This window comes from Neolamprologus multifasciatus, chromosome 20 (assembly GCF_963576455.1).
Source record: "Neolamprologus multifasciatus chromosome 20, fNeoMul1.2, whole genome shotgun sequence".
NCBI lineage: Eukaryota > Metazoa > Chordata > Actinopteri > Cichliformes > Cichlidae > Neolamprologus > Neolamprologus multifasciatus.
Window position 1 is genome coordinate 24,390,692 of NC_140458.1, and position 18,158 is coordinate 24,408,849.

The window sequence follows — 18,158 nt, forward strand, 5'->3', positions numbered from 1 at the left end:
ATCCTAACCGTCACAAAAACCCACCCACCCGCCAGTCTCACTCACCCTACCCTGTGCCAACAAAATCCTGGTCCCACCCAATAGAGAAAAAAAAATTATATATATATATATATATATATATATATATATATATATATATATATATATATATATATATATATATATATATATATATATATATATAATGACACCTGTCTTGCTGCCCCGTTCCATACACTATCCACATCTTACCCTGTTCTAAAAGAGCATGCCAAGTTTAACAATGAACACAGAAAATGTCTCTATACAGAAAAAAACACCCTTAAAAATGTTTTTTTTTCTTCTTCCTCCCACAATGGTGGACATGGACGTAAGACAAGATTTTAGTGGCAACAAATAATCGTCATCTTGCTCCATTTTGGGATTTTTTTTTTGTAATTAATTAATTGGTAAATTAATTTTTTTAGGTGCTGACAGGGACTGGTTTTAGTCAAAAGAAAGTCCTGTCATTGGGGTTTTGGGGGGCCATGTTATGAATAGTGGGAGGGTAGTTTTCAGGGTCTCTGAGGCAACAGTTGGCCTTGGGGCAGCTGGGAAGGGTCACAGATGTTTTGGAAGGGAGGAGAAGAGGGGTACAAGGGGAGGGGCAGGGGTCGTCTATATTATTTTTGTTTAGTTTATTCTTTTTTTTGTTTTGTTTTAAAGTCAGAGGTGGCGGGGACTTGGGTGGCCGTTGTGGTAGAGCTTCTGCTTGATGTGGACCATGTTGCCACTGGAGTCTTCCAGCTGTCTGAGCTGGGCTCGGCGACGGAGGTCTCGAAGGTTGCAGAACTGGGGCAGCCATGACCAGGATGGAGTATCTGAAGAAGAAAGATGAAAAGAAGTTACGTGTGACTGAGTAATACATTTATTTTTTATTGGAAGTCATAATTTAATTTGTTTGTAAAAGTGCAGAGGATATGGAATCACACGGGCCGATTTACCTCCTCATACACCAAGCTGAAAATACGAAAAAAGTAAAAATGTTGTGGGTCGTTAATAACCTTATCCCTTTCTTCATCTGATTGTTGATAATTATTAATATCTAATCAGCCAAACACATGGCAGCTAGTTAATGCATTTAGCCACGGTCAAGACACCTTGCTGAAGTTCAAACTGAGCATCAGAATGGGGAAGAAAGGTGATTTAAGTGATTCTGAACAGGATATAGTGGTTGGTACCCGACAGACTGGTCTGAGTATTTCACACACTGCTGATCTATTAAGACTTTCCTGCACAACCATCTCTAAGGTTTACAGACAATGGTATAAAAAGGGGAAAATATCCAGTGAGTAGCTCTCAAAAATGTCTTGGTGTTAGAGGAGAATAGGCAGACTACTCTGAACTGGTAGAAAAACTTAAGTAGCTCAGATAACCACTTGTAGCCATGCATGCACCCTGAATGCACAACATATATAAAAATTTGAAGCAAACCAGCTGCAACAGCAGAAGACCACATCTGTCAGCTTCAATTACCATAGCCTCACCAAACGTCGTCTGGTTAGATGAGTCTTGATGTCTGTTGCGACAAATTTAATGGTAGGGTCACAGTTTGGTGTGAACAAAATCAAAGCATGGATCCATCCTGCCTTGTATCACTGGTTGACGCTGCTGGTGGTGTAACAGCATGGGGGGGTTTTCTTGGGACACTTTGGGTCCCTTAGTATAAGCATTGTTTAAACACCACACCTGAGTACTGCCTCTGACAAAGTTTCTCCCTTTTTGAACAGTGTACCCATCTTCTGATGGCTGCTTTCCACCAAAATAATGCCATGTCACAAATAATGCCATTTCATGAAGCTCGAATCATTGCAAACTGGTTTCTTGAACACGACAATGAGTTCACCGCACTCAAACAGCCTCCACATCTCAATCCAATGAAGCACCTGGGATGCGGTGAAACGGCAGAGTCACATCATGGAAGTACAGGCAACAAATGTGCACAAACTGTGTGACGCTTTCAAGCCAGAATTAGGGCAGTCCTTATAATGAAATTACACTGAGGTTATGCATCAGTTGCCAGTCATTGATTATAGTACAGTAGGATACTAACAAAATTCATTCAAAGTACTTTTAGCTGAACCACAAATCGAGATAAAACTATAGCAACACATAGATCCCCTTATTCCTATATGTAACATGTTAGTATTCCACCAGATCTCCAGACTACAAACTCTCTCTCTCTACTTTTAAGTCACGTTTCAAAACCCATCTATTCAGAACTGCATACACGTCATTATACACCTTAGTCCATTTTTACCCTGCTCAGCTTTTATACTTTCATGCTCTCTTTTTTGTTTACCTTATGTTTAAATTATATTTTTCCATGTTTTATTATATTGTATTGTTGCTACTGTTCTGTGCCATTGTAAGGTGACCTTGAGGGTCTTAAAGGCGCCTATAAATAAAATAATAATAATTATTATTATTATTATTATTATCATTATTATTATTATTATTGTTGTATGAATAGATTCAGTTAAAAAATCATTTAACCCTCTCTCTTCAACTTTCAGGTTGTACACTTAAGTGTTTCAAGACAAATATTTTTATTATTAGTAGTAGTAGTAGTAGTAGGAGGAGGAGGAGTATTCAAGTCTTATATGAAACATAAATAGGAAATGTTCTATGGGAATGAGAAATTAAATGTGAAAACAGTTTTTCCTGTGTCGTTTCTATATGTAATGGAGGAACTCAGAGTTTGAGCCTTTTAAAAGACCCAAAAACATGAACATGTCAATATTTCATATAAAAATAGCCAAAAGACTGAGCTGCTAGACAGTGGAACTAAAGAAAATGCCTCAACAATGATGTTAACACAAAGTATGGGGACGTGAGTATGTGGTTTATTAAGCTGCACTGTCATTCACACATGCAGTTGTGTCGATGTAAGAAGCTGAATGCAGGCGTTTAAAGACACCAAAGCTGAGTAGCTAGACGACACACTCATGAGCTCAAGACACACAATAGTGTAAAATCCTAAAATCCTTCTTAGCCTGGTTTTCTGGTTCTAAATCCAGTTAGAGTATACAAGGCATATCAGCAACCAGACACACAAGCTGGACTGATCTCAGACCCATGAACCTCCGTTTAGCGCGTTAATGTCATGATCTTTCTTTCTTAAACTTTTTTGAACTAGAAAGAAAAAAAAATCAAGAATCTGTACTTACAAAACCAACTGAAATAAAAAAAATTTAAAAATCCCTTTGTGGTAAATGCCAGTAGTTTATACTGGTGAAATTTGCCAATACAACCTGCATGATGACGCTTTGGTGTGTCTGTTTATTAGGATATTTACATGAGTGTGAGTCAACCTCCTCCACGAGGTGTTGTTTGCACTGTAATATCTGCTGACAAATACCCTCCTTATTAGAAGAATTAAATAAGACAAAAACTTATCAGGAGGAAACATTCACTCTTCCAATGTATTTGGGGCTCTTCCTGAATTATCTACAATCCAGCTGCTAAAATTGATGTGACGTCAGTGTCAGTGATATCTGATGATCTATCTGTTAGTACATTTTTGTGATTTCCAGACGTGTTCTAAAGCAGTTGTGCACGATAAACATGTTGCAATGGAGAATTATTTATTAAGATGATCCTCAGTCGACGTTTTATTTGTTTGCTTGTTTGTTCTCTTTATAGACATCTATGCATTAATTGCATGAATTCAGTAAAGATATTTGTGGGCGGGGGGGGGGGGATAACTTGAAATTAGCAAACTGTGCAGTTGGAAACTGACTTAAAATATAAATACATTTTGGCCTGACTCACACTGGCTTTAAAAGCAAAGGTTTGTGCGTCGATTTGTCCTTTAATAGTTTCTATTTTTCATCCTTGGAGACAAGATGACGAGAACCGTGATGGCTCACGCGTCACTTTTCTGCTCTGAAATGAACAAAATTCTGGGCTAAATGTTTCGATGGCCAAACGGGTAAACTTACTGTGTGTAATAGTCTCAAAGATGGACGAGCTGAATGTAACAAACAAACAAACAAACAAACAAAAAGAGAAACAGACGAGTTGTCCTCTTTCGCCTGGTATAAGCGTAATGAAAGGAAATTTTTATATATCACATTTCATTACAGATAAAACATAAAATAAAATAAAATAAAAGAAGTCAGTTTATGTCTGTGAATTTTGCACAACGATGTTACATTTTTATTTTGTCTTCATCACAAATGTAGCTTTTTATTCTGTGGAGCAGAGGCAGCTGTTTACGACGGAGAAACCGAGACGAGAATTAAAAAAAAAAAAAAAAAGAAAGTTTGAAATATTGCATGTGAACTGTAAATGGCGTCACTCTTCAAGCGCGGCATTGCCCTTGAGCTTTCACATTTGTGCTTCGACTGTTGCATCGGTGACTGTGTCCTGGCATCGCTGCCATACACCAAAATGGATTTCACATATGACATTATACATATTTAAGACACAACGGATCCATCTGACTCCACCAAAATTAGCAGCCATCACATCACACGTACAGAATATGTGTCTCAAAAGCCGACCTGCCGTGAAATCTGTGTCTGTGCCGGGAAACAAAGTAGAATTAAATTTTTTTTTCTCTTTTTTTTTTTTTTGCAAATGCGAGGTGCACAATGTGAGGAGGGGAGTGGCGGGGCAGACGTTTGTGCTTGTCAGGTTATAAACTGGAGCCGGTGAGGCGGCGCGAGGTCCACAGAGACAGCAGAGAGAGAGAAGGAGGGGAGAGCCCCAGACAGCAAACCCAGTATAGCAAATGGCCCTGCTAGAGGATGAGCAAGAAAAGAGGGGGTGGTGGTGAAGTTAGGCAAGAGCCTGGTGGGGGGGGGGATGTGTTCTGTGGATGAGAGGAGGTGAGGAGGAGAGGGAGAGAAAGGGAGAGTTATTTATAGCTGTGAATGGGTATGCTGTCCACAAGGACTGCTCTGAAGGGTATCCAAAGGAAAAGGGGCAACCAAGACAGGTTTCTCTCATTTGAATAAAAGGATGGAGGTGGAGATTGAGTCCGGAGGAATGATAATGGCATGGCAGGAGAAGAGGGAGGCAGAGATACAATTGTTATGCTTTAAATTTAGAGCGGGGGGGGGGGTGCTAAGTCATCGTTTTCTCAATTTGTGTGATCGTTGTTCGTTTTTTCCGTTTGGCCTTTCGAGTTAGGCGTTCACGGCAAGGCAGCAATAACAGAAAAATATATTTGCAGCAGGAAGCACTGTAAAGGAAATGGACAGGAGTAGATTCAATAAGTGAAGAAGAGGGGGAGAGAAGGAGGAGCTAGACGAGGAATTAGGGGGAGGAAAAAAGGGAACAGTGTGCATCTGAGTGCGCTGTGTATGCGTGAGTGCGTGTGTGCGCGCATGTGTTTGTGCGCATGTGTGTGTGCGTTTCTCACTTGCTATTCCAGCTGCTCTTTCACTCGTTCTATTTTTAGCTTTGGAGGGGAGTTTGTGTGTGTGTGTGTGTGTGTGTGTGTGTGTGTGTGTGTGTGTGTGTGTGTGTGTGTGTGTGTGTGTGTGAAGTGGGGGTGGGGATGTGACAGCATCTCCATCCTGCTCCCCACCATCACACACACTCTCCTCCCCGCTCTGTCAGCCTCACCTTCACTCCTCATCTCGGGGAGGCTAAACGAGTGTGACCTAGCACCGGCACATACAGAGAAATGAGGGGTATTCCCTCCAAGTGCCAAAAAAGCCCAAACTATTCTCCCCATTCTATAAGTGCTGTTAATGAATATGGATGTTCTTCTTTCCCTGGGTGTTTTTTTTATGATGATTTTTGCACTGTTGTAATAATGCACTGCAGAAAACCAGCATTGTTCTCAATTCCATGACTCTGTGCAAAGCAGCAGCAGCCAGCAAACATCAAAGCTTTTACTATTGGAGCACGTTGTTCATTATAGCTGCAAACGAATGGTAAAACCTCCATCCTAAAGCCCCATATTAGTGCATTTTAAAATCACTGTCACTCTTTGATCAGCTCTTGACAGATTCCCATCCCGCCTGGGGAGCTTTTCCATGGCGGTCCCAGTATCCAGGTCACATATCACCTACTTTATCCTGAAAACTGAAGATCCAGGCCACCTCCTCATCGTGGGGCCTGCCCCAAACTCTCTGTACCCGTTACAGCATAGAGACAACAAGATAGTGCAGTTTTCTCCATGTTTCAACATTCAGCGTCTCCAAACTCAGCTGAATTGCAGCAAAAGAATTGCTAAATGTTCATGAGCGTTTCCTCACACGACTTCAATCCTGGCGGGGTGGGAAAAGGCTGAGAACCCGCCATGATCGTGAGCTGTGAGGGACTTCATGCTGACATGTCATGATTTCACACGTGCGTCTAATGGCTGTTTAACTTTGGCACCACTGAAAGCTTTTTCATTTCTTTGCTCGAGCCCGCACAGGCGCGTAGGCCTAACGGTGCCGGCGAGCTGTATAGCACATGCTCTGTTTCATTAAATCTGCCGCGTTTGCTTTCTTTTGCAAAAGTAACATGCATCCTTCATCTGTCAGGAGGAGATGGGGAGAGAAATGAGACAGATATTTCAGGGAGGGAGCGTGCCGACAGAGGGAAATAAAGAGGCAACTATCACACTCAGTTGGATTTAAACACACGGTATGTGGGAATGTAGCATTCACTACAGCGCAGCAGATGGTGGGAGTGAAGTCATCTCACTCTGTTTTTCAAGCCTGGTTTAAACCAGTCTTGGTGATTGCTGTGTGTGTATTCTTACACATATGGGTGACAAATTAAAAGAATAACTGACAATAAAGACTCGCTTTAATACCTGTGAAGCCATTTACCAACATCTTCTGCCCTGTGGATTGCTTTCTTGAAGGTTGAAAATCTGGGATATCTCTGAATTGATTTGCAGTGACCCGTCATGCTAAGTGGATACAACAGAGCATCACAGAGGCACCGGATCCCTTCACTGTAGGGCTCACAGATTCAGGCTTTTTCTTTGATTTGTCACTCATCACTGTGTATCACACTGATGATCACACCACAGCAATGTTTGCTTTAAAATAAAAAATAGTTTGGTCAGATTTCCCTCATTAATCAGTTAACTTCCAGGACTTCCACCGCATTCATTCAGTGTAATATCAGCGGTGACAGTTTTCCTTTTTGTCATCCACTGCGCTGATGCTCCCACGCGCTTCATTATTATACTTTTAAGCAAAGATCTTGGAGAGCCAGAGATATGGCACTTGATGAGCAGTCAGAAACTTTCTGAGCATTTTTATCAGATTGGATTAGTGACTCTATACATGCAGTTTTTATGTCTTAGTGACCATTGTGATTAAAGCTTATTTAGGCAATGCTTCAAAGTAACTTTCCAAATAACAGCCCATTTCAATGTTGCTTCCAAGTAGCAAAACTTGCTGCTAGAAAGACTATTAGAGTATCCATGTAATCCAACTCACAAAGTTACAACCTCCAGTTACACCCTCCACTGAAATGCTTCTCTTGTTAGCTTTCTCAAGTGCACAGTGTTGTATAGTGTGTGGTGTAAACTGCAGCTCTATTACAGATACAGAATGACACAAGCTAACGTGAACTGATTAGTCTGTGTGTCCGTGTTAAAAGCATCTCAGTAAACACATATTTCATGTAGCTGTGTTTGTGTGTGTGTAAATGTCTGAATCCATGTGGAAAAAGGTACTGCCTCTGAAAAGATTGCTTTAACTGACTGATATTGATTTAAATTGAACTGGCCACCTCATATCACGCCTGGACTCCATTTAAAAAGGTTTTCCAACCTTGCAACTGCTTAATAAGCGTCACAGCCAAATGGAGCGCAGCCATTCTTTGTAGTTCATTTAGTCTGGTGACCTCACGTAAATCCTAGGACAGCTCCACCCACCTTCAGCTGAAGAGGAGGTCTAATCAGCATATTACTGGAAATACCTTCAGTGAAGGTTGTTTTATTTATTTATTTTTTTTTTTTTTTGGGGGGGGGGGGGGGGGGGGGGGTTGACATTTTTTAATATGTCACAACCAAAATAACATGGAAGTATAATGATGGCTGAATTTGCTTCAGCTGCTTTGGTGTCTGGGCTCTGATCTTGAACGTGCTGGTTTAATATCACACTCACATGGCTAAGTGGGAGACATGAACAGAACAGAGGATCTGTTGATGGCATTGGCTGACATGTCTACTATGAAAGACTCATATTTAAGAGCCCAGATTCATGTTTTCCGTCAGTGCAGCTGGGAAAACACAACTACTTGATCACAAAGATGTTCCAATAGCAGATGTAGGATGTCGATTTTATGAACTGTTTTTCATTGTTATTGGTAAACATATTACATGTTGGAATAAATGAAAGTTGTATGAGAAAATAAATACCACTGTGGAGGTCACAACAGCTTCCCAAAAGTGAAGCCAAAATATTTCTGTGCTGCTGACATCAACTTCCATTAAATCCTGTGTTAAGTGGGGCATCGGCACAATGTCCCCAGTTACTACAGCGCAGACACTCACAAGTGCAAGATGGCAGCTCTTATTTCTGAGATAAGTTGGCTTCACTTTTGTACATAAACAAGAAGTGTTGATGCATCGTGCACCTTTATAGATATGCTATGGAGCTGTCATCAAAATCTTTTGAATTTTAGTGTCTAATTGTCATTCTTTAATGAGTTAGATGCTGGAGCCACTTTAAAGCTGTCAGTGGATACTACTCCACTAGCAGAAACTCTGGAAAGTCAGTACAACTAAAGTTATTTTAGTACACCTTTGCCTTTTACACCTTTGTCAGTATTTAAACCAGTTATCTGAATATTTTTAGCACCAAAGATAAAACGGTCTTTACTTTTTCTGGAGTTCCTCACGAGTCTATCCTCGGTCCCTGATTGTTCTGTAATAAGAAGCTAGTCTTGGGATGTATGACTGTGAGATTCCATTTTTATGTAACTCAACCAAACTGTAAAGCAAAATGAAAATGTCAGCACAGAAAAATTTCTCACAATATACAAATCTTCACATAGCATTATTAACGATGTCATGTAACACAACCAAAAATGCAGGCCTGTCAGTAAAGGTTTTATTGAAGGAATGAAGTTTTATTTAAGAAGAGGGGGTTTATTAAGCTGAGATTTCTTTTTCTCTCTTTTCGAGCCTCCATAAATGTCACGTTGCTCTAGATCTGCAGTCATTGTAGAAGATACATCATCATATTACAGTTGTTTCAGAGCACTGCTCTCAGGCCAATCAATCAAATCTACCATATTACCTAAATCCTCGTCTCCATTTAGAGCCTACCTGGTAATTGAACAACTGATATGGTGTGACTGGTTAACCCCATGACTGCTGCTTGGAAAATCCCTGTTGAGATCAGAACCTTTTAAAGGACAAAGTCAATGCATCTCAGGCTTGCAAAGTGAGGGTTTTCCTATAGATCCACTCTGAACACTCAGCTTTATCTTTAGCACTGCCATACATTTTCCCCAAAGTTTTGTTTTTCATTTCCTCTTGCGCTGTTTACTTGTTTTGGAAAAGTGTTACGCATGTTCATTATTTGTTATTAGTCTACACTTATGCTTGGCTGAACTTTCAAACAAGGAAGTTATCTAGCCACGAATGTCACAATCATAATTATTAATTTGCTAAGTCGGACCCTGCAAAGCCACTTTGTCTAGTCGTCCCAATTAAGTTCAACCGAATGGAGGTTTTAATTGGAGGTTGTGTCATCTATATTACATATATAAAATCCCATTAATATTCTGTTTTACTTGCATTGCTATTTTGTTCTTATAGCCTCCCCAATGAGATCATTAAAGCTCTAACTTATCACAGACCCTAAACAGAACTTTTCTGGGTGAGCCATTTATCCAAACACTTGATGTAAACCTAGCCCTAGACTAAAAGGACACACATCTTCCAATGCAAAAATAAGTAAGTTTAAGTCTAGAGCTAGGCTTAATCCTTCTCAGGTAAACTGAGCCTAAATATGTGAACTTTAATCCAAGCGAAGATGTCAGCTGTTCAATTTGGCTTAATGCTAACACAACAGTCGGGCTCAAAGGCTGAATAACATACCAGCGTGCAGCAATAGACACAAGTGATTGCACTAATGTATTTAAAAATGACATACCTGCAGGGAGTTTAATGTGAGTCAGCAGTTTGGGAAAGACAACATTAAAGAGTGATTTTATGTTGTCCTATCAAGTAATGAGCTGAATACATCCCGAGCATAGAAATTACACTTAATGACAGTGCCATTACATGAGCATATGACTGCTGTTTCCTGCAAACAAATTAAGTATTATTAGTGAAATAAGGTGTGAGATATGTAGACTGTCCAAAAAAAAGAAGAAGAAGAGGACAGCCGTTTAAATTTAGCTTCAGCTCAGCTGGTTTGTCTGATGTGCCTACGTCTGAATCATCGCAGTTGGAAGGTTTCGCTGTGATTTTTTTCCAAGAGGTCGCAGTAAACTGAGAAAAAAATCAGCAAGAAGAGCCAAAAGTGGGCCAAGCAATGGGGGATAAGGTCATTTTCCAGAGCTCTACCAACTGCTGTGTTAACCTGGCAAGCACTTAGAGATCCAGATACATTGTGGATAGTTACACGAAAAGATCTTTCTGTGTTTTTGCTAATACCCTGCAATAAAATACACGTTATTTCATTACATATTCAATTTTTTCCAGTTTTTCAAGCATTTGTGCCTCAGGATGTTCAACTAAATTGAATAAAAACTTATATGATGTTAAAGTATTGCTGAGCTTGCGTATAAGCAGCAGATAAACAGCAGGCAGTGTCCATCTTACCGTAGTATCGGCTCGCCCTCCAGGCCCTGACGGCACAGTGTAGGACTCCATCCAACCACAGCAGCAACCAGCTGATGCAGAAGCCCAGTAGCAGTCCCAGCATTAAGTCCATCTCCTGCTTGGTCACACTGTCACTCACAAAGTAGTTCTCTGAAGAGTCCACCAAGGAATGGTCCCCATCGTATGGGATTACATAGTGGACATGATGCCTGGGGGCGAGGGCAGACAGGGCAAAGTGATGGAAGAGTTAATTATGCTCTATGTTTGAATCTTATATAACCCTTCTAACTAGGGGGGTGTCTGGAGATTTCTAAATTATGATAAGATTGCACAAATCCGCACTTTGCTGTTAACCCCAGAAGCCTTCTCAGGGAACCCATGGGTATCTCCGGGCTGCACTTTAGGCAGAAAAATTCACGGCTGAGTTGTGATTTTTAAATTTGGAGAAGCAGCTCAAGGACTGAACACAGAAGGGTTTCTGCCTCTCTCAGTGACGATAGTTGAAGTGCCTCTAAGCAAGGCATTTACTCCCATATTCTACCAGCTCAATAAATGCCTTCCTGAACAAATAGGACATGTATATAATGCAAACTGTACTGGGGGTTCTGGTGTGATCTTGTAAACATCAGTTTGTTTGTTTTTTCACTTTACTTTAGAATTAAAAGTGTAATTTAAAGCCAAACCAGCTCTTGTTAGAAAGTCTCTTTAATTTGCTCCAAATAAGAGAAGCACGGAAGAAGGCAATTTTATTCCTTTACCACAAATTCACAGGGTGCCTGATTGCTACTAAACAGGTGTTCACATCTCACAGGGGAACGCATGGAAATGTTCCACCCATAATGCACAGAGAGGAAGAGGACAGCTTATGCTGCACTACAAGTAAATATATATATAGAGAGAGGTAGATGGAAAAATAGAGAGATAGATAGACAGATACCAGTGTTTATGTGTGTATATATACATGTGTATAGACAGAGAGAGAGAGAGTACATATATATATATATACATACACATATACATATACATATACATACACATATACATATACATATATATAAAGATACACACAGTGGGATCTGAATAAAGAATAAAAGAACATCCATAAAGCTCTGTACATCCACTACTGTAGCAAGTAACTAGCTATGGCTATCACATTGCTTCATTGTCCAGAACTGCCCTCCCCGCCACTGTAAAATAGATTCACTTGATGTGAAAGCCTCACTATACAGGTATTGCCTGGCCTCCTGGGAGGGGATGAAGGCGTTTTCAATATAACAACACAGGCAGCTGTCTGACAAACACGGTGAGGGAACGCAGTGGGAGCTGAGAGATTTACCTGTTGGAAGTGAGTCCAGATGCACTCACACTCTTTGGGACGTTACTTTGATAGCAAGATTGGACCAAAGGAGGTTTGTGAAGACCTACTAGACTAAAGACATGCTGCAGCAATTTAAAATAGCTTCTAACTTCTGTAAATCTGAATGGCTTGCAACTGTTTGATTAGATTTCTCTGTTTCTGACATTACTATAGTTAAGCCTGTTAAAAGCGCGTTAAAAGTTAAGGTATGACTCTGTTCTCTGTATCATGAGCAACTACAGACAAGCACAAATTTGAACTTCATTAATGTAAATTTCACCCACGCTGCGTGACTGACAGATAATCTCTGGACACTGCACTGCAGGAACTCTACAGCACTTTAAAACACAAATAGATCTTGCAGATGAGCACCTGAAGCATCTTGCTAAAGAAGTATGACCACATGGGCGATCAAAGCAGCCTCTGAAGTCCATTAACAGGGAAACATCTAAAAAAAAATGCTAAGCAATGTGTAATGATAACCCAAAATGTCTATCCAGATTCATTTCTTTCCCCTGAAGAAGGACCTTGCTGAAATACTTATAAGTTTCTTGTAGCACATAAATTTTCTTGTGCACCTTTTTCCCTCCCCCAATATAAAAAAAAAAAATCAGGTCAAGAATTTTTTGTCTAAACACGCGCAGTCCACTCCTGTATCTTCCCCTACACAGATGCAGCTTTTCTAAGGCCAGGCTTGAGCCCATCATACATCCTACAACCACATCCAAAACAGAGCATGAGCACTGCCAAATAAAATGACACTGGCTGTGTCCTCAAGCCTGATAAGGTGAGCACTGTGGGCGTCCCGACACCTCCACGCCTCATGGATGGAAGGGCAGGCAGGCGAAGTCAACGCTCTGCTCTATTCATCCACGTATCCCACGTTTCTGCTGTTTGTGTGAAAACAGATGACTGGCTCTCATTCAGGAGTATTTCCAGGTCAGTGAAAGACACTGTGGTTACCTGAGCACTAGCAGGAGGAGCAGAGGTTTTACTGTGCATACTGTTCATTAGCATGGAGGTTTATTTGATCACTTATATGAGAAGGTTTTTTTAATCATTATTCTTTTTGCATTACTTACTAAAAGAAATCCCTTTGGCCTCTCTCCGCAGTAGCAAACATGACATGCCTGTCTAAATATTCCAGGAAAAAAAGCTCATCAGTGATGCATCATCTCATCTCAGAGCTGTACCCAAACATGCAATTTATTTTTTTTAATTTTTGGCCCTGAGTAAACTATATCACATCACATGTACTAGACGCCTTTCAAAATTTTGACTTGGACAAGCATAATATAATTGCCTATGATTGATGGTGACCCATTTCTGGATTTAGAGGCTAAGAAAACACACACACACACACACACTGTGGAACTGCCCTCTTAATGCTGCTAATGAACTGCTAACACATCATCCCCCTCACTGCAGCATGAACACTATGGGCTGCTGTTTTCTTTGAGTGTGCATCTGTTCAGCTTGCACCAATATGAATAGTGAAAATTATTCCCTCTTAAGCCTCTGTGTGTTCTTCTAGCTGCTTGTCTGCAGAGCACAGACCAATCAGGATCCAACATAAGGACACTATAGGTGTGCACCCGTTTGTAAAATAGGAGTCTTACTTTAAATCCTGCTCTAATATTGTTGCCATACCCTCAGGCACTGAGGAGAGTTAGGAGGAAGAAGAAAAAAACACAACACAGAGGCCCACTTGTGCCATGGCTCACCCATATATCTAGCCTGTGTCATATTAAGTGCTTAATGATGATGGAGAACACGTAATAATGCTCATTAAATCCAAATTAATACATTAATGAGTGTCATGCTGTTGTTTTTCCACACTTCAATCCCCGCTCTCACCGTGACAGCAAACAGGTAGGCTGGTGAGCAGCCAGCTCCCTCAGTCCTGTAGCACTTCCTAAGCCATAACCACCTCACTTCGGCACTTAGGATCATAATTGGCCCCAGCAGGTTATATTCTTGCCGTGTAGGCCTGCGTGTGAATAGCACGGCGCACTTGATGCTCAGATTGTTTTTGAAACGGCCTCACATCGCTCGTACTTCATTACCTATTTATGGCTCCGACATACACCTTCGTGTATGGAGCAAAATCAGAAATCCTCACCGCCACCGGTGGTATAAAAAAAGAAAAAGAAAAAAGCAGCACACGGCGATCAAACGTGAGATCGAGCGAATAATAAAGGGTCTGACAGTCGCTATGTAGCCTGTGAGAGCGCCGACAGGTTTGGCTTCACCGCCGGAAATCTTCGAGGCCTCTTCAGCAATTAAGAATGGACGACTAAAGAAGAGAACACACACGCGCGCACACACACCATGAAGCACACCATGTTTAACCCGAATATCGTGCTGGATGATGGCATTTACCTTCCACAGTTGCAATGACAGACGCGGTCCTCCCCTCGTAGATGCGGTAAGATGTAGTTGTGAAAGCGATCCAGTAGTGCGTTCATGTCCATTAAACAGGCTATCGCCTGCAAAGAACCATTCCAGTCAGCTGGGACATGTCAAGCAATAGGCTAGGCTATTACCACAGACAGCGAATAATTCTTTTCATTAGGTGCTATTAGGATAAATAACAGCAGGCTATAAAGACCACAGAGACATGAGTGAAAATAGTCTTGGCAGATCCTCCCGATTCTAAGAGGGGGGACTCTTGCCTCAAACGGACTTAGATTATTTATTTATGACGGCAGGTAATTATAGGTAGGCTAACCTACTTCCTCGTGTCAGTGATAGGCCTGCTGTAGTTTCTTGAAAATGTGATAGGCCTACATTTTTGAGGCATTTCTGTCAAATCGGGAGGCTCTCAGCCCAGTGAGGAAATAAGATCGTGGCCGAGGGAGGTGAAGGTGTCTTACCATTACAACTGAAGCACCAAGAATCATAAAAATCATGGTGGTTGTGATCATATGCATCAAAACTTCCAAACTGGCCGCCGTCCTGTTGCCCGGGGTTCTACCCGCGGCGGTGGAGACGCTCCGGCTGGGCTTTGGGCGCTCTGTCCCGGCAGGAGCCGCTCATGGAGCCGCCGCCGCCGCTCCTGGCTCCCCGTCCCTTCAAACTACCCGGTCTCCCTCCGTCCCCTCCTACACACGGCAAGCCGCTAGCCTTCACTGCGCCCTCTCCATCCAAGTATCCTGATCTCCCCCCCACCCCCCCACGGTAGGTCGGATGCGGCTGCCGCTCGATCCAAGGAGGCAGTCTTCTAATCACCGATGCAAAAGTGATCCGTTCCTTCACTCGCGTCTCTAGCTGTATCCCAGTTTAAAGAAACCATAAAGAAAATGAATGAAGGATTCCCCTGATATCCTCTACGGAGTGCCCCGGTATCCTCTCTCCCTCCTTTCCTAAGTTATTCCACACCGGTTCTGCGCTTCAGATTAATGCCGGTGTCCTCCATGGGAGAAGACTGTCGATTTCTTTTGCCTGGACATTTCAAAGAGCTGCACCAACTCCTCTCACGGCCATCGCCCTCGTCTTTCTCGGAACGCTTGACAACATCGACACGGGGTCCACACAGCTCCAGTCGGGAACTAGACCCACCCTGCGCCCCGAGTCCACTCCGTATCCAGCAACGGCAGCTGCATCAACGCCCGGAGCCAGGATTATCCCATCCTGGCTTCCAGCAGCTACACGAGCATCCACTCCCACCTCTAGTGCATGCGCGCACGCACGCTTTCGCGTTCGCGCCTCTATGCGCGCGAGAGAATGTGTGTATAGTGGGCGGTGTGAGAAGAAAGAACTGCAAGCCCGCTTTAAGGCAAAGGCCTGTAGGCTCGTTATTTACAGGACACCGGCAGAGGCACCGATGGCACTCGTCATCATGATTTAACCAGCTTTATCCCCACAGTAACCCCCCCCCCCCCAACCCTAACACACACACACACGCCTGCCTTGTGCCTTGTGTTCTACTTCTCCCCCAGACACTGCTGCTCCTCTGTTTCTGACTCTGCACCATTTCTGCTCACAACATGCCGCTTGTTACATTTCCAAAATGAGCCTAAGGTTAAAACTTGTTTTGGGGTGTCATTTGGATTACTTATTTAGGCTACAGTGGAAAGTGTGGAAATTCAGAAAATGTCAAAACTTCTGCAAAATAGTGATAATATTCCACTGGTGGAAATAATAAAGGCCAGTGGTTTCAAAGACTAGTTCTGGTGTGGCATGACATCTGTACCATGGCTCACTGAACTCACTGAGTTAACATCCTGTTTGATGTATTATTTAAAAGCATCTGCTCTTATTGTCTCCATGGTAAAAGTTTAAAGTTGCTATATAGAATACAGAAATGAGAGGTGGAACTTGCAAGTATGCAAACCATCAAATCAAAGAAAATATATAACTGTCATATCCCAGCCTGCAGCTCAAATATGTGTATCCAGATTTCCTGTATCCCTTAAGTACTTCCCCGAATCATCTGTATTGCCAACCTAGGTACCAGAGAAACAACAAACTGACAGAAAAATGTGTCATAAAAACCAAGTAATCACTCCAGGGAAGGGTGGCTGTTTCAGCACCATGGACAGCAATCATCCCAAGTAAAGTAGTGAAACAGACTGAACTGTTGTACAGTATTCCAATTTTCTATGCATGCCCAAATAAAATCTAAAATACAAATACTGTAAGAAAATAATCACTAACCACTGTACTCATACCCTTTGTTTCTGGTGGAGCAGATTTTAAAAACATCTGCTGTTGTCACCCACAGGCACACTCCTGCTAGTGTTACTTCATTTCAACCTCGCCCCTCGTGAAGCCAAGCTGGGCACCAGTGTAGTAGGCTCTAATTAAAATCTACAGGGGGTGGAATGGGGGTAATGTAAACATTTAACTGTAAAAAAAAAAAAAGGACTTGAAGCCTGAATGGTCACGATTATGAGTGCAGCTGCAAACATGAAGCTGAATGCAAATTTACTACAACTGAAAAATATTTAAGTGGCCATCCATCCATTGTCAGACAAGTAAATCAACCTTCAACTGGATTAAAATAAAAAGACACAACTATAATGATAATATAATAAAGCTCCCTCTTTGTAGCAGTGGATGCTGTGGTGATCAAGTTTAACTTCAACAAACTACAGAGAAGAAGAAGAAGAAGTGGTGGCTTGTGGGTCATAGCCATGGTTTGCAGATGTTATCCATACAAACAACCTTATGTCATGTCAAAAAGCCTTTGAGCAAGGCAGTGAAGCTGACAGAGATGGTATGCTCTCTAAAAGAAGACCATAGACTTCTTCTCTTGGCTCTTGGCGGAGGCGGTCGCACTTTCTCCTTCTCCCTCTCCCTCTCCCTTATCTTTCCTGAGTCTCCCAGACTTGTTCTCTAAAAACCTAAAGAAGAATTATGGATTTGATCAACTGGTCCCTTAACGAAACTGACAACTCCTAGGCTTGGGAGAGCCTGATTGTCCTGTGGAGACGTTTGCTGCTGGATACTCGATGGTCGGTTGCGTCGTGTGTCTGGCGACACTCTCGATGGAGGACATTGAACGACATCTACCAATTCGGAACCACAATAACAGAGTTCTGGTTGATTGGAGCTGGCTCGGACCTGGCTTATCAAAGAACAAGAAGAGGCTACAGCTGTCTGTCAAAATCCCACAAGTCTGGCTGACATGATAGACGATGGGCAGGGCTGTGAGTACCCAGACTGTGTTTTTGAACGCAATATGGACAAGATCTTGGAGAAGCTCATGGCTCTGCTATATGGATAAGATCTTGAAGAAGAACAACAGAAATTGAGAGACCTGGTGACCAGTGATGGACATTAGACCAAATGTAAAATTGGATTCAGTTTGTTCACACTAGCCAAAACGGCTACCATCTTCATCTCATGCGGCCCCCCTGGTGCCAGCTGGATGGTCAAGGCAAAAGCTGACGGGAATAACAAAATTCTCCCTTAGATAACAAGATTGCGTTGTGACTCTCTCCCTCCTCATTCAAGGCCACCCGCGTCAACCGAAGACTGTTGACTTTTGCTTAACCGGGTGAAGGGACACTTTCTCTCGGTTGAACACGAAAC

At 42.1% G+C, this 18,158-nt stretch overlaps 1 protein-coding gene across 1 annotated transcript; it reads right to left on the reverse strand.

The window, feature by feature from the left end:
* Window positions 1-166: 166 nt before the first annotated feature.
* On the reverse strand, window positions 167-15,928 carry tmem240a (transmembrane protein 240a). Its single transcript, XM_085146083.1, has 4 exons — window positions 14,996-15,928; window positions 14,502-14,608; window positions 10,763-10,971; window positions 167-839 (listed from the first exon to the last, which is right to left on the reverse strand). The coding sequence occupies exons 1-4, from the start codon at window positions 15,050-15,052 to the stop codon at window positions 685-687; spliced, it is 528 nt and encodes a 175-aa protein (XP_085002209.1). The 5' UTR covers window positions 15,053-15,928; the 3' UTR covers window positions 167-684.
* Between the last annotated feature and the right edge of the window lie 2,230 nt (window positions 15,929-18,158).

Bases quoted from the DNA above. Each gene is read 5' to 3' on its own strand.
- tmem240a (XM_085146083.1), bottom strand. From the start codon at position 15,052: ATGCATATGATCACAACCACCATGATTTTTATGATTCTTGGTGCTTCA. The intron at 14,609-14,995 runs GTAAGACACCTT...GGTTCTTTGCAG, and splicing joins TTGGTGCTTCAGTTGTAATG to GCGATAGCCTGTTTAATGGA. The intron at 10,972-14,501 runs GTAAATGCCATC...CCTCGCCCCCAG, and splicing joins TGTCATTGCAACTGTGGAAG to GCATCATGTCCACTATGTAA.